Source organism: Dipodomys merriami, unplaced genomic scaffold (assembly GCF_024711535.1).
Source record: "Dipodomys merriami isolate MVZ:Mamm:240054 unplaced genomic scaffold, mDipMer1.0.p SCAF_4, whole genome shotgun sequence".
NCBI classification, from domain to species: domain Eukaryota; kingdom Metazoa; phylum Chordata; class Mammalia; order Rodentia; family Heteromyidae; genus Dipodomys; species Dipodomys merriami.
The window spans coordinates 22,804,995-22,818,726 of NW_027205603.1; the positions used below are offsets into that span (position 1 = coordinate 22,804,995).

At 37.9% G+C, this 13,732-nt stretch overlaps 1 protein-coding gene and 1 pseudogene across 3 annotated transcripts in view; both read left to right on the plus strand.

Annotated features, from left to right (window-relative positions):
* The window catches only part of Spidr (scaffold protein involved in DNA repair), a 319,993-nt gene that overhangs the window by 202,446 nt on the left and 103,815 nt on the right, over positions 1-13,732 (plus strand). For 2 of the 3 annotated variants that reach the window (XM_069990683.1, XM_069990685.1), the window contains 2 exons: positions 1,954-2,140; positions 3,832-4,082. In XM_069990683.1, the coding sequence (XP_069846784.1) occupies positions 1,954-2,140; positions 3,832-4,082 (438 nt within the window). Of the gene's footprint in view, positions 1-1,953; positions 2,141-3,831; positions 4,083-13,732 lie in introns of those variants that run through there. The other variant, XM_069990686.1, reaches the window with a different exon arrangement.
* Positions 4,789-4,888, plus strand: LOC138806378 (U6 spliceosomal RNA; annotated as a pseudogene).

The following is a 13,732-nucleotide window of genomic DNA, read 5'->3' on the forward strand; positions in this document are numbered from 1 at the left end:
AAGGTGGATGATGTTACTCTGGCAACTACAATTCTTTTTTTTTTTCTTTTGTCGGTTGTGGGGCTTGAACTCTGGGCCTGAGTGCTGTCCCTCAGCTCTTTAGCTCCAGGCAAGAGCTCTACCACTTGAGCTATAGCACCACTTCCAGTTTTCTGGTGGTTTATTGGAGATAAGAGTCTCACAGACTTTTCCTGCCTGGTCTGGCTTTGAACTGCGATTCTCAGATCTCAGCCTCCTGAGTAGCTAGGATTGCAGGTATGAGCCACCAGTACCCAACCCTCACTTTGCTTTTGAAGGTATTATCGTAATCTAATATTAGTCACATTGTCCCAACCTACATATTCAGTGCCCAATACACACTCTTGACCTAAATAGTCGCTAAACATAGAAAGTATTTGACCAAGTTAATAGGAAAGTAAAAGTTAGTGCCTCTCACCAATTTGAGGATTTCCTTAAACAAGTTGTTAATGAGGTATTTTACGTTTGACAGTGATAAAAAGTAAAAAGACATTTCATTCTTAAACATTTTTAGCAATAAAGGAAGTGCAATTCAAAACCACACTAAGATTTCATCTCTCCACAGTCAGAATGGCAAACATCAAGAACTCAAAAACTAATGAATTCTGTTGAGGATGTGGGTAAAAGGAAACTTTATACACTGTTGGTGGAAAAGATGTAAAATAGTGAAACCACTATGGAAATGAGTATGGAAGTTCCTCAAACAACTATGATCCAAAAACCTCAAATACCCTAATGATACACCTCAAACTTTTTGATTGACACATAATATTGTGGCATTCAGATTCATACAGAGATTATTATAAAGGCCATACCAGTTACCAGTATATGATAGCATAGATATAAATGGAAAGATTATGCTATCTAGAAAAATAACTGATTCAATGGATATAAATTTTTTTAAAGTTAAAAGTTTCTCTTCCTGTCAATAAAGAAAACTGATACAACGTTTTTTCTGCAGAAACTCTGTAGTATTGTAGTGTGGCATCCTAGTTCAACCTACTGACACCATAGTGAGATTGTTGTACAGCAGTCTGAGTTTTTCCCTTCAAGCACCCTGACTTACTCCCCTAGTCTAGCTGCCTCTCTTGGGAAAGCTTGAACAACTCTGAGAGGATTCTCTTGGACTATAACATCTCTCAGTAGTAGCATTGTACGTACACTCACTAGATAAAAGGAGATTGAAGTGAGCCAGATGGGCCTGAATAATTTTTTTACATCTGTATTTTATTAGTAACATAATAATTGCCCAAATTAATGGGTTTTACTCTAATATATCCATGCATGAATACATTTTACATTAACCTCGATCCTTAGATCTCTGCTTCCTGAATAGCTAATATTATAGAAAGAAACCACTGGCACTAGCTAGTCTCTTTTCTTTCATGCCTTATTGCATTGGCAAACAGGTACTAAATTGAACTTCTGACACTAACTTGAATCAAGGTGATTGTTTCTGTAGTAGATGCAAAACATTGGGTTTTTCACCATTAGTTATATGCCTGAAATTTTGTAGTTATTTCCTGAGTATTTTATGAGTAGATTTTTCCCTGTAGTAGAGTTATCAAAAGATTTTTCTGCTTTGCTGTAACTATTTCTGGGGTTTCTTTTTTGCCAGCATCCATTTCTGTTTCCAGGTTGCTGGCTCTTTAAACTCTTAAAGTAAGATCAGCTCCACCGAAGGTCACAATTGAGAATTATGGGCTACTCTCTTCTGTTGTAGGCAGGGTCCTAGCTGTCTGTTGTTGGAGATGACTATTACTTTGTGGACTGTTCCTGGGTTTATCTGTCTATCATTTTGGGCATTGTCACTGTGTCCACTGGCTTGGTCTTAGCTATCTATAACAAATGTGTCATTGCTCTTTTCATTCCTGGTTTATCAAAATACAAGATGAATCCAAATTACAAATAAGCCTCTAAATTTGTCTTTTCCAGGCAGAAACTTATTATACCAAATGGAAGTTTCCCTATTATTCTGAATGCTTACTTTTGCCAGAAAATGGTTGCTGAAGAAGATGCAAAAACAACTCATGAAATGTATACACCCCTACCAAGGAGAAGCATCACTTTGGCCCAGATCTTTCAAATTAAGGATCTAACAAATAATTCACCTAAAAACCAGGTAAAGTCTCATTGGCTATGATGGCTAATGTTTGCAATACTATTTGTGAGTGGATTAGAAAGATCTTAGGTGTGAGTCTATATACATTTTTTCCTCTCCAAAACATATATGTTACCTACCACATCTTTCTATTATAATTGAATATTTGCCAGCTCAGGTAGCATGTGATTATGGATTTCATGTTCCTGACTTACTAAAATAGAAGAAAATATCTGTTTTCTCTGTTCCTTTCTAATTATCTAAGCATTTAATGTAAACACTTCTTCATGTTTTTTCAAAAACTTATTATTCTCCATAATATCTGTATCCCTAGATATGAAAAGCTACATAAGCTTGAGATTTTTTAAAACTATTTTTTACCCTGAGCCATGGTTATCTGCTAAAATTAATTTGAGAAACTACTAAAATTCACTGTAAGTGAGCACAGTACATGCCTGGGGATACACTTAACTCTGGGAGCCAATATCTCTGGGTTACAGAATTCACCACAAAACACAGTACTGAGATTGCCAGATTGAGGACAGGAAAATAGGAAAGAAAAGGTAAACCAGCTTTCACCCTGTTTTATATCTCCCACTGACTATCAAAAGAAATATCTAGGAGGATTATTTGAAAAGAAGAGCATTCTAGTCAATTTAATGGTAACATTTAAATATCCTCCAAGTTTTGGGTTTTTTTTTTTAACAGCTATACAATGTGAAACCATAGCAATAAAATGGCCATAAGACTAAGCATACACTTTGGAAGCAAAGGCTGCTTTATGCTGAGTGACCTTGGGCAGTCTCTTTGTGTCTGAGTTAATGGGGTAATCATATTGTCTGCTGTGCTGGTCATTGTGTGGATAACGTAAGTATATATAAAAAAAAGAAAGTATATATAAAAAAAAGAGTCTGGATAATAGTAAGCACTTCAAGAGTGTTGCCTGTGATTGTTGATATACTTATAGAGTGTAGTTGGAAGAATATGTGAGCCTGCAAAATATTTAATGTAGTTGATTCTACATTCAAGCACATCATGAAATGATACTTTTGTTGTTGTTGTTGTTGTTTAAAAATACAGTGTTTTGCCTAGCACTCATGATGGCTCACTCCTGTAATCATAGCTACTCAGGAAGTAAAGATTTGAGGATCACTGTTGAAAACCAGCACAGCAAGGAAAGTCCATGAGATTCTAATCTCCTGTTAATCACCAAAAAGCCAGAAGTAGAGCTGTGGATCAAGTAGTAAAACCCTGTCTTTTTTTTCATTATTTAGAGAATATTAGTTTCTGTAATCAAACCCACGTAGATAAGACCTTACATATTTAATATAGTGCGTTTACCCCTGTACAACTAAAACCCTGTCTTTGAGTACAAAAACTCAAGGACAACAGCTAGGCCCTGAGTTAAAGCCCCAGGACCACCAACAAAATAATAATGTTTACTATACATTCTTTTTTATTTTCATTTATCTTCTTGAGCAAACCAAAAAAAAAAAAGGGAAATACTTAACTCTATAAAGTAGGATAATAGCAGGAATTCACTGTGGGCTTACATTGGTAGATAATACATTGCTCTTGCCCACTTCTCAAGTTCCTTTATCTTCATTCCTTGCACAGATCTATTGAGGAATTACAGAATGATGTAATTATTTATAAGTGAGCAATATGTTATAAACCAAACTGAAACAACTTCCTTTGCATGTCTTGGCCAGGTTGTATGTAGTGATCTAGCCACTTTGCACATAGACTGGAGCCACAGGCATGAAGAGACAGAACAGCATCTTGCAGCTGGTACTCCCCTAAGAAGTTCTCTCTTAGACATGTTAGGAAGCCTGGGAGCTGCCCCATGGAATACAGTGGGGGTCCGAGTGATAGTACAGAGAGTTTACTCACTTCCTGGAAGAGATGGCACCAAAATCCAGCAGAGGAGCCTCCCAGAGAACACAGACCCACCTGGGGCTCGGTGAGTAGCAAAAATAGGCATGGGTGGGAAAATAATCCATACTGAGTACTTAAGAAAGTGGGCTTGGCTAGGAATGTGGTTTAGTGGTAAAGTGCTTGCCTAGCATAATGAAGCCCAGGGTTCAATTCCTCTGTACAACATAAACAGAAAAAGCTGAAAGTGGTGCTGTGGTAGAGCACTAGCCTTGAGCACAGAGAGGCTCAGAAGCAGAGCCCAGGCCCTGAGTTCAAGCCCCAGGACTGGCAAAAAAAAAATGGTTCTTCCAAGGGAAATTTCTACACTGTACTCCCCATGTGTATGAATTATTTTTGTGTATCATTTTCTTTTTTTGGTCATGACTTTTCTGCCCGGGCTGGCTTTGAACCACAATCCTCAGATCATAGCCTCCTGAGTAGCTAGGATTATAGGCGTAAGCAACCAGTGCCTGGTTTGTGTATCATTTTCTTGCATCAAAATTTGGTATATATGATATGCCAAAGGATTTTATTTACTTATTTATTCAGAAAAAGGTCTACTAAACCGGAAAATGTTGCATTTTGTGTTATTAGGAGTAACACAAATATAAGAAATGTTGGTATTGTTCTGGAAAAGCAAATTCATGTGGTTACCATTCATTACAACATTGAATATTATATATCTTAAATGAATGATGGCAATTAGAAAATCTGTGCTATTCAAAGGCTGCTCTTTCAAATAGTATGCATGTGTACTCACTTCAACAGTACATATAATAACAGTGAAATGATACAGAAAATAATCTCCTGCCCAAGGGTGACATGCAACTTCGTGAAGCATTCCATAATTTCTTAGGATCGAAGTGTGGCTCAAGTGACAATGATAGAGGGATTTGCCTACCAAGCTCAAAGCCCTGAGTTCAATCACCACTACTACCAAGAAAACAATGTGCATTAATAATGCCTAAAAGAATGTTCTGAAACATGTAAATGTGTATCTACCCTAGCCACTGAAGTAACATCTGACCACTTGCATTTGATTACCTCCATAAGAGTATCACAAACAATATACATCCTTGTAGTTTGTCTCTAGGTTGCCTCACTATGCTTGCTTTAGGTTTTGGGTTGGTTGGTATTGCTTGGTCTGGTTTGGGGTGTTTTTCTGTTTTGTTTGGATTTGTTTGCTTTGTGTGTGTGTGCATGTGCACTGGTCTTGGAGCTTGAATTCAGGGTTTGAGTGCTGTCTCTGAACTATTTGCTCTGAGCTAGCACTCTTTAACACTTGAGCTACTGCTTCATTTCTGGTTTTTAGTGGTTAATTGGAGAGAAGAATTGCATGGATATTTCTACTCCAGCTGGCTTTGAACTGCCCAAGTAGCGAAGATTACAAGCTTGAGCCACCAGCACCCAAACTTTGCTTAGTTTTTGATTGAAGAGAATTTAAAGCTAAAGTCTGAATAACTGCCAATGTTTTACATTTTTGTCAATGCTTTACATTTTTACCTTGGAACACAGACTTTGATATATTACATATAAATATGTTTATGGTATATTAAATCCAGGCACATACTTGAAAGCAAGAAAGCAATATTTAGTTATTCTGAAGTAATGAATATTCCTGTCATGTGGTACATTTCTTGTAGCACAGATAAGATGGCACAACATTGAAATAAAGGACATTATTCCTGTTTCACAGATGAGGAAATAACTTCAGAAATGTACTTTCTTGCTGATAACTCTTAAGTGGACAAAAAAGAAAGGTGTAATGGAATATAAGGTCTTCTATGACAAGGTGATAGTATTACCATCAAAAAGAACAGGAGAAAATTAATTTAGAGTGATTTGGATGGAGAACTTGGGTTAGGCTAAACTGAGCCAGAAAATTTACTCCCTCTATAGCATTTGATTGGACTTGGTAAGAAAATAAACTTTGATCAGAGAGTCATAGCATTTGGCCTTGGATTTGAAGACATGACTGTTGAAAAATCTTTGGGTGTCTGAAGTTCTAATCAATAATATTTCTTCAATATTTTTGTAAAAATTGGAATTGAAGATATGGAGAGGAATAACAGTCACCATAAAAACAGGATGATTGTTCATATTCTTACTTTGTCTAAAAGCAAGTAAAAGAGGTGACTGATCTGATAAAGATGCATATATACTTTTAATTTTGATTCTGCTACAAATCCATACTTCAACATCCATCACCAGAAACATAACCTCAAAAGGTTCTATCAAAAATTTACTGATTTCTAGGCATTCACATAGGGTGAGACCAAAGGAGGATATTCTTAGAAAAGGAACAAAAAGGCACAAAACCTATATGCCTATCTCTTCATATAAAATAATATTTATCGAGATGAACTCCAGGAAATGGAGACAGGAGGGTTTTTTCTTTGATGCTGTTTTTTTTGTTGGTGGTGGTGGTCATGGGGTTTGAACTCTGGGCTTGGGCGCTATCCCTGCGCTCTTCAGCTCAGGGCAAGTACTCTACCACTTGAGCCACAGCACCACTTCTGGTTTTCTGGTGGTTAATTGGAGATAAGAGTCTCACAGACTTTTCTGCCCCGGCTGGCTTTGAACCATGATTCTCAGATCTGAGCCTCCTCAGTAGCTAGGATTACAGGCCTGAGCCACCTGCACCCCCGGCTTCTTTGTTGCTGTTTTTGTTTTCTTTTCCTTTTGTCTTGTTTGCTCATTTATCTGTCTTTGGGAGGGTGAGGGGGGACACGGAAGTGATGGGACAAAGGTTGAACAAAGGCAGCAGTGGTACTCACTGGACACTATGTTGAAAATTAACTATTCAACTTGTGAGTGAGAACAGGAGGGGAAAAACTTGAAGAATTCAAGGGTAACACGGTTCAAAAAGAAATGTACTCTTTATCTGACTTATGTAATTAACCCCTCTGTATATCATCTTTACAATAACAATAAAATAGTAAAGAAATGAATAGGTATTCTGATTTACTTAAATCTTTAAATAAATTGCACTTTAAAGGATTATAAATAATCCATTTTAAAATTCAAGTACACACATTAGTGTTGGTTACTATGCAGAGAGAATGTCATTGTGTATAGTTTCATGTAATCTGCGATAAATGTTCAGCTGTATTTTTTATTAAAATAAACCGTGTCAAGAAAAAAAAAAGAATGTTGAAAGTGGTGACATCAATGGAGATACAGTGTATTCATAAACTGCTCTGTTAAATGGCAATTCCTTTGTACAGCTATTTAAAGATAACAGAAAAAGAAACATTTTTTAAAGAAGCAGCCTTCAATTACAAATCATATTAATATGAGACTTGTATTTAACCGCTACTAATGATTTGTCCATGTGTTCATTTATGTATATATATATATATGTTTCTATATATAGGTTTACATACATAAATATATATATATACATTTGTATATATACATACACATATATGTATATATATATATATTTTTGTCTTGGAAACACTTTTAGTGATGTGGATTTTTTTCTGCAGAAAAAAATTGCTATTGTAAAAGTTATGTACAGAGTGGTTACAGTTGAATAAATCAGATAAAGAGTATATTTCTTTTTGAACAATGTCACCCTTTCCCCCCCTCTCTCAGTTGTATAGTTCATTTTCAACATAGTGTCTAGTGAGTTTCACTGCTGAATTTGTCCACCCTTTGTCCCACCATTTCTGTGATATGGTTTCTTATGTATACTTTCTTAAATATACTATTATATGTATGTATATATACAGTACACATATAGATGAGAGAACACTATTAGAAAATGTAATGTTTACCCTGATTGTGGACACATCTAGGTAAGTCTTGGACTATTCATCAGTGCAGCAAATACCAGAGAAGGACAAATATACAGGCAGTACTCACTTCCCAGCCAGGAGAGTCCCTTATTTTGGTCTGTTTTTCAGAATGACTTTCCTTGAGCTCTTGCCATGATCTCCTTTACAGTAAAGATCTTTAATTTGTAAACTTTAAAAAAAATGCTTGATCATGTGTTTTTCCATGAAGTTCCAGAAATTACCATGTCAGAAGAAATGGAAGCCTCTAGAAAAAAGAAATATCTGTGTCTCCTAGTGGACTCTCTTGCTAAAAAATCATTCCTAGAGCAGGTCTGATGGCTCTTGAAACTTTTCAATAAGTTTCTCTCTAACTTTACTTACCTCAGCCATAGGTGTCACCTCTGTGTCCCCCTCACTCTGGCAAGTATCCCTCTTCTGAGGTTAGTATCTCCTGATGGCTGTAGCCCAGTTGGTGCCAACTTTGAAATTAAAGAAAAATTATTGAAAGCTAACTGGCCCAGTTCAGGATTAGATAGGCTCAGTAAAAACACTTATGTTCTCTTAACTGGGCACCAGTAGCTAGCTACTCAGAACGCTGAGATCTAAGGAGTTCAGTTCAAAGCCAGCCTGAGCAGGAAAGTTCATAAACCTCTTAATTCCAACTGACCACCAAAAAGCTATAGCTCAAGAGGTAGAACACTACCCTTGAGTGAAAAAGCTAAGGAATAGTGACCAAGTTCTACATTCAAGCCCCAGTACTTGTCCAAAAAAAAAAGGCTACTATTCTTTAAACTATAAAAATATATTTTATTATGTAATAGCCTCCCATTTATTGCTTTTCTCAGTGATTTTATTTAACTCATTGCTGTTCATGAAAGCAATTCTTTGGGGTTGCTCATGATGCATAGGAGAGAGTAAACAACACAAAGAAGTTTTATAAATCACTGTGATAATTTTTTTTAAGTCAATGCAAAGGATACGACCTAACAGGCTGGGCAAATTTTAACAGAGCCCCAAACACAGCTTTTTCTAGATCCACTTCATGTTGAATGTTATAAAATATATGAGAGCCAGAAACCAGAATCATACATCTGTAATCCTAGCTACTCTGGAGGATGAGATCTGAGGATCATGGTTCAAAGCTAGCCCAAGCAGGAAAGCCTGTGAGACTCTTATCTCAAATTAACCACCAAAAAGCCATAAGAGGCACTGTGGTTCAAGTACTAGCATGAGCAAAAACAACTCAGGTATAATGCCAAGTCTTTGAGTTTGAGCTCCAGACTGGCACACATAATAATGCCAACAATTTTTAATGCTTTAATAATAAAACTATAGTTTTTTTTCTTTTTATTTCCTTTTTTTCTTGTGGTACAGAGGATAGAACTCAGGACCTTCTACATGCTAGCCACATACTCTAGCATTGAACTATGCCTCTAGCGCTAACCATTCTTTTTTTTCTTTTTTTTTGCTTAGCAGAATGGAAATAGTATTATTGTAGTAAACCTAAAAAAACTATTCATTAGCATTCATCCCCTAACTTATAGTGGAAACTGAAGCTAAGAAATGGAAAATGAATAGGGCTGGGAATTTGGCTTAGTGCTTACCTCACATGCATGAGGCACTGGGTTCGATTCCTCAGCACCACATAAGTAGAAAAAAACCAGAAGTGGCACTATGGCTCAAGTGGTAGGGTGCCGAAGAAGGGACAGCACCCAGTCCTAGAGTTCAGCCCCCTGACCAACCAAAAAAAAAAAAAAAAAAGAAAGGAAAATGAATAAATGAATTCCTTAGTGACTCCTTATTCTGGTGGAATAAGACTAGATTACCTTATTCCCTGCCCATACTGATTTCCTTCAGATGTCACCTTCCTTTCTCCCATCCTGAAATTTGTTCCTTTCTCCATGGGATACTGAAGCTATGAACCAATAATTATCCCTCATAAATGCCTTATTGAAGAAATTTTTTAAAAGGGAGAAAGTCTCTTGTAAACACATTAATTTGAAGATCTTACTAAATAGCCATGTCTTCAAACAAAAATGCTAGGAGTATCTTTCTGTTTAACAGTTTGTCTACCTTGATAGAGCTCTAGCTTTGAGCACAAAGAGACCCAGGCCCTGAGTTTAAGCCCCAGAACTGGCAAAAACAAAAACAAAAAAAAAAAAACTAAGAATGATCATTCTAAGGCAGTATTGTTGGTGTTTGTTGGTAAAGAGTTGAGAGAGGTGATTTTAAAAGTTTCTACATAGCTAGGAGAAGCAAAAGTAGTCCAGGATACCTAACCAGCAAGACAACCCAGACAAGAGTCCAACCAGAGTCTTTTAAGTCACATTTGGGAGCTGAAGCATTTGCTGTGACTGCTCATCAACTCAGTAATAAGGTTTTTCTGCTTGAAAGGTATTTTTAGCTGCCAGGTAAAAATAGGGAATAGCTGATGAGTGTGGCTTAAGTGCTGGTATGTGTGACGGAGTAAAAACAAAGTAATACGAAAAACAAAGAAAAGAAAGAGAAGGGAAGGGAAAGGAAAGGAAAAGAAAGGAAAGGAAAGGAAAGGAAAGGAGGGAGGGAAGGGATCAAAAGAGAGAGCAAGAAAGAAAGAGAGAGGGAGGAAGGAAGGAAGGAAGGAAGGAAGGAAGGAAGGAAGGAAGGAAAGAAGGAAAGAAGGAAGAAAGGAAGGAAGGAAGGAATTAGGACCCTTGTGGAAGCAGAGAGTCCAAGAAGTGACCATTGTAGTAGTCTGAGTCCAGGGTGACGGAAGGGTCCTGAGTCTCATATGACCCAAGAAGATGGAGCCATATGACTGGATATGTGTGGGGAGTCACAAAGAAGGAAATAGACAAATGGTTCTTAGCTTGAGCTATTTGATAGGATGATGGGCCATTTATTGAGATGTGAAAAAAACAGAATGAGAACAGATTTGTTGGAAAGCATGAGAATTCCCCTTGACTGGACCTTTTTTTGTTATTTCTGTGAGACAGCCAAAAAGAAATGTCACATGGGAAAGATGGACAACATATCTTACAATTAGAGAAAGGTTTTAGATAGCAAATAATATTTGTAAGTTCTTAGCCTGCATGTGATCAGTATGTGTTTGTATGCATTCATTTCTTTGCTGACTTCAGTAGATTCCTTTTGTTCACAGAGGAGAGTGCCAGGGGCACTGATGGCCATAAAGTAGAAAGCAAACCCACACCACTTCACCAGCAGCCAACCACCTCATCCCAGGCTCTGCTTCTCTCTGCTTCCAGCATATCCTTCCAGAAGTGCCCTATCACCACTAATGCCTAAAGTCACTATAGTGAAGATCATTTTAGAGAAAAAAATATGTAGAAATAAAGGAAAGAAGAAATGCTAGCATTGAACACTAAAGTCTTCTTGCTTTGATAAACAGATAGTAGAGGGGCCAGTAATACTAGAAGAAAGCCCAAGGATGGGAGTTCAAAGTGTAAGAGTTGAAACTAGCCAGGCTGTGGTAGCTCATGCCTATAATCCTAGCTACTGAAGAGGCTGATATCTGAGGATTAAGATTTCCTGCCAACCAGGGCAGGAAATTCTGTGAGACTTTTATTTCTAATTAAGGACACCCCCCCCCCCAAAAAAAGCCAGAAGTTGAGCTCTGGCTCAGAGTTCAAGCCACAAGACCAGCACAGAGAGGGAGGGAGGGAGGGAGAGAGAGAGAGAGAGAGAGAGAGAGAGAGAGAGAGAGAGAAAGAGAGAGAGAGAGAGAGAGAGAGAGAGAGAAGAGTTGAAACTATGTATAGTGATACAAAGGATTCTAATAAAGCCAGCACTGGCCAGACTTGGTGGTATACCTCTGTAACCCCAACAACACTTTGGAGGCTAAGACAGACGGATCAAATGTTTAAGATAAGCCTGGACTATGGAACAAGTTTAGAACCATCCTGGCTATACATGTATCAGTGGTAGAACAAATACCTTGCATGTGGCAAGGCCTTAGTTCAACCCCCAGCTCTATAAAAAGGTGGGGAAAGCAAGTACTAACCACTTCTGCTCTGAATTTGGTGAAGAATTCCTGGGCAACTCTGTAAATAAGAGATAAAGGGAACAACTGCCCAATAAATAAGTGGGCTAAAGACTTAAAGAGAAACTTCTCTGAAGAGGAAAGAAGGATGGCCAATAGACACATGAAGAAATGCTCAACCTCTCTAGCCATAAAAGAAATGCAAATCAAAACAACCTCACCCCAGTTAGAATGGCTATAATCAGGAACTCTAATAACAACAGATGCTGGAGGGGATGTGGACAGAAAGGGAACCTTACTGCATTGTTGGTGGGAGTGTAAACTTGTTCAACCACTTTGGAAAGTAGTATGGAGGTTCCTCAAAAGACTCCACTTAGAGCTCCCCTATGACCCAGCAATCCCACTTTTGGGCATTTACCCAAATGTTCACAAACAAGACCACACTAAAGCTACCAGCACAACTATGTTTATTGCAGCCTTATTTACCATAGCTAAGATATGGAACCAACCCAGATGCCCCTCAGTAGATGAATGGATCAAGAAAATGTGGTATATATACACAATGGAATTCTATGCCCCCATCAGAAAGAATGACATTGCCCCATTTGTTAGGAAATGGAAAGACTTTATATTAAGTGAAGTAAGCCAGGCCCAAAGAAACATAGGTCCCATGGTTTCCCTTATTTGCAATATCTAGTATATGTCTGAGTCAAGCAGAAAAGGTCAGTTGATGTTAGGAAATGAACCCTAAGATATGTATTCAAATGTTTTTTTTTCTTTCATGCGATTGTTTCTAACACATTTATAAGATTTTTTTGTTGTTGCTTTGTATGTCCTTCCCCCACGGTATAACCCCTGCTTTCACTGTATTTGATGTTGTTATAATTTGTGGAGAGGAAGGGAAAAAACAAATCCTTTAAATAAGGATACAGGTGGCCCCATTGCAACAATGAGATGTACAAGTTGTTATGTCGAAAACGAACTTTACAACTTTGGTAGGCGGGGGAGGAGGGTTGGGTGGGGAGGTGAGGGGAGGATGGGATGGGAAGGGGAAACAAAGGAGGAAGCTACAATGCTTGATAAGAAATGTACTCATTATCTTGCCCATGTAATTGTAACCCCTCTGTACATTATTTTCACAATTAAAAAAAAAAGAGATAAAGGGGATCATAAGGACAGCAGCTAGCTCTACATGAAGCTAGGAAGAGGATAGTTTTGACAGCAGATGTTACATTGCTATGTAAGTGGATGAGAATAACCAAATTAAATATAACTACAAAACCACACAAGACATTCTGACTATTGTTTTCAAATGGTATCTGTACTTATCACAGGGTTTTTTTTTTATTGTAAGGCTGATGAACAGGGGGTTACAGTTATATAAGGTAGTAAGTACATTTCTTTTTTTGGGGGGAAGGGGGGGGTGTCCAGTCGTGGGGCCTGAACTCTGGGCCTGGGCGCTGTCCCTCAGCTCTTCAGCTCAAGGCTAGCACTCTACCACTTGAGCCACAGCGCCACTTCCAGCTTTTTTCTTTTTGCTTGTGTGGTGCTGAGGAATCGAACCCAGGGCCTCAGGCATGCAAGGCAAGCGCTCTACCACTGAGCCATCTTCCCAGCCCCACATAAGTACATTTCTTTTAAACACTGTTACCCCATTCCTAATTTTCTCTTACGTACCCCTCCCTACACCCCTCCCCACCAAGTTATAAAGTTCATTTTCAGCATAGTGTCTAGTGAGTATCATTGTTACATCAGTTCATCCTTTGGCCTGCTGTTTCTGTGATTCCCTTTCCCTTCTATGTCAAATGAACTTATATACAAGACAAAAGGTACAGAAAACTAACACAGAGGGGAAAATAATAGAAGAGAAAAAATAGAAATAACTACATACAGGACATAATAAGAACCTCTTGTTCCCAATTCTTGGAGTTCATT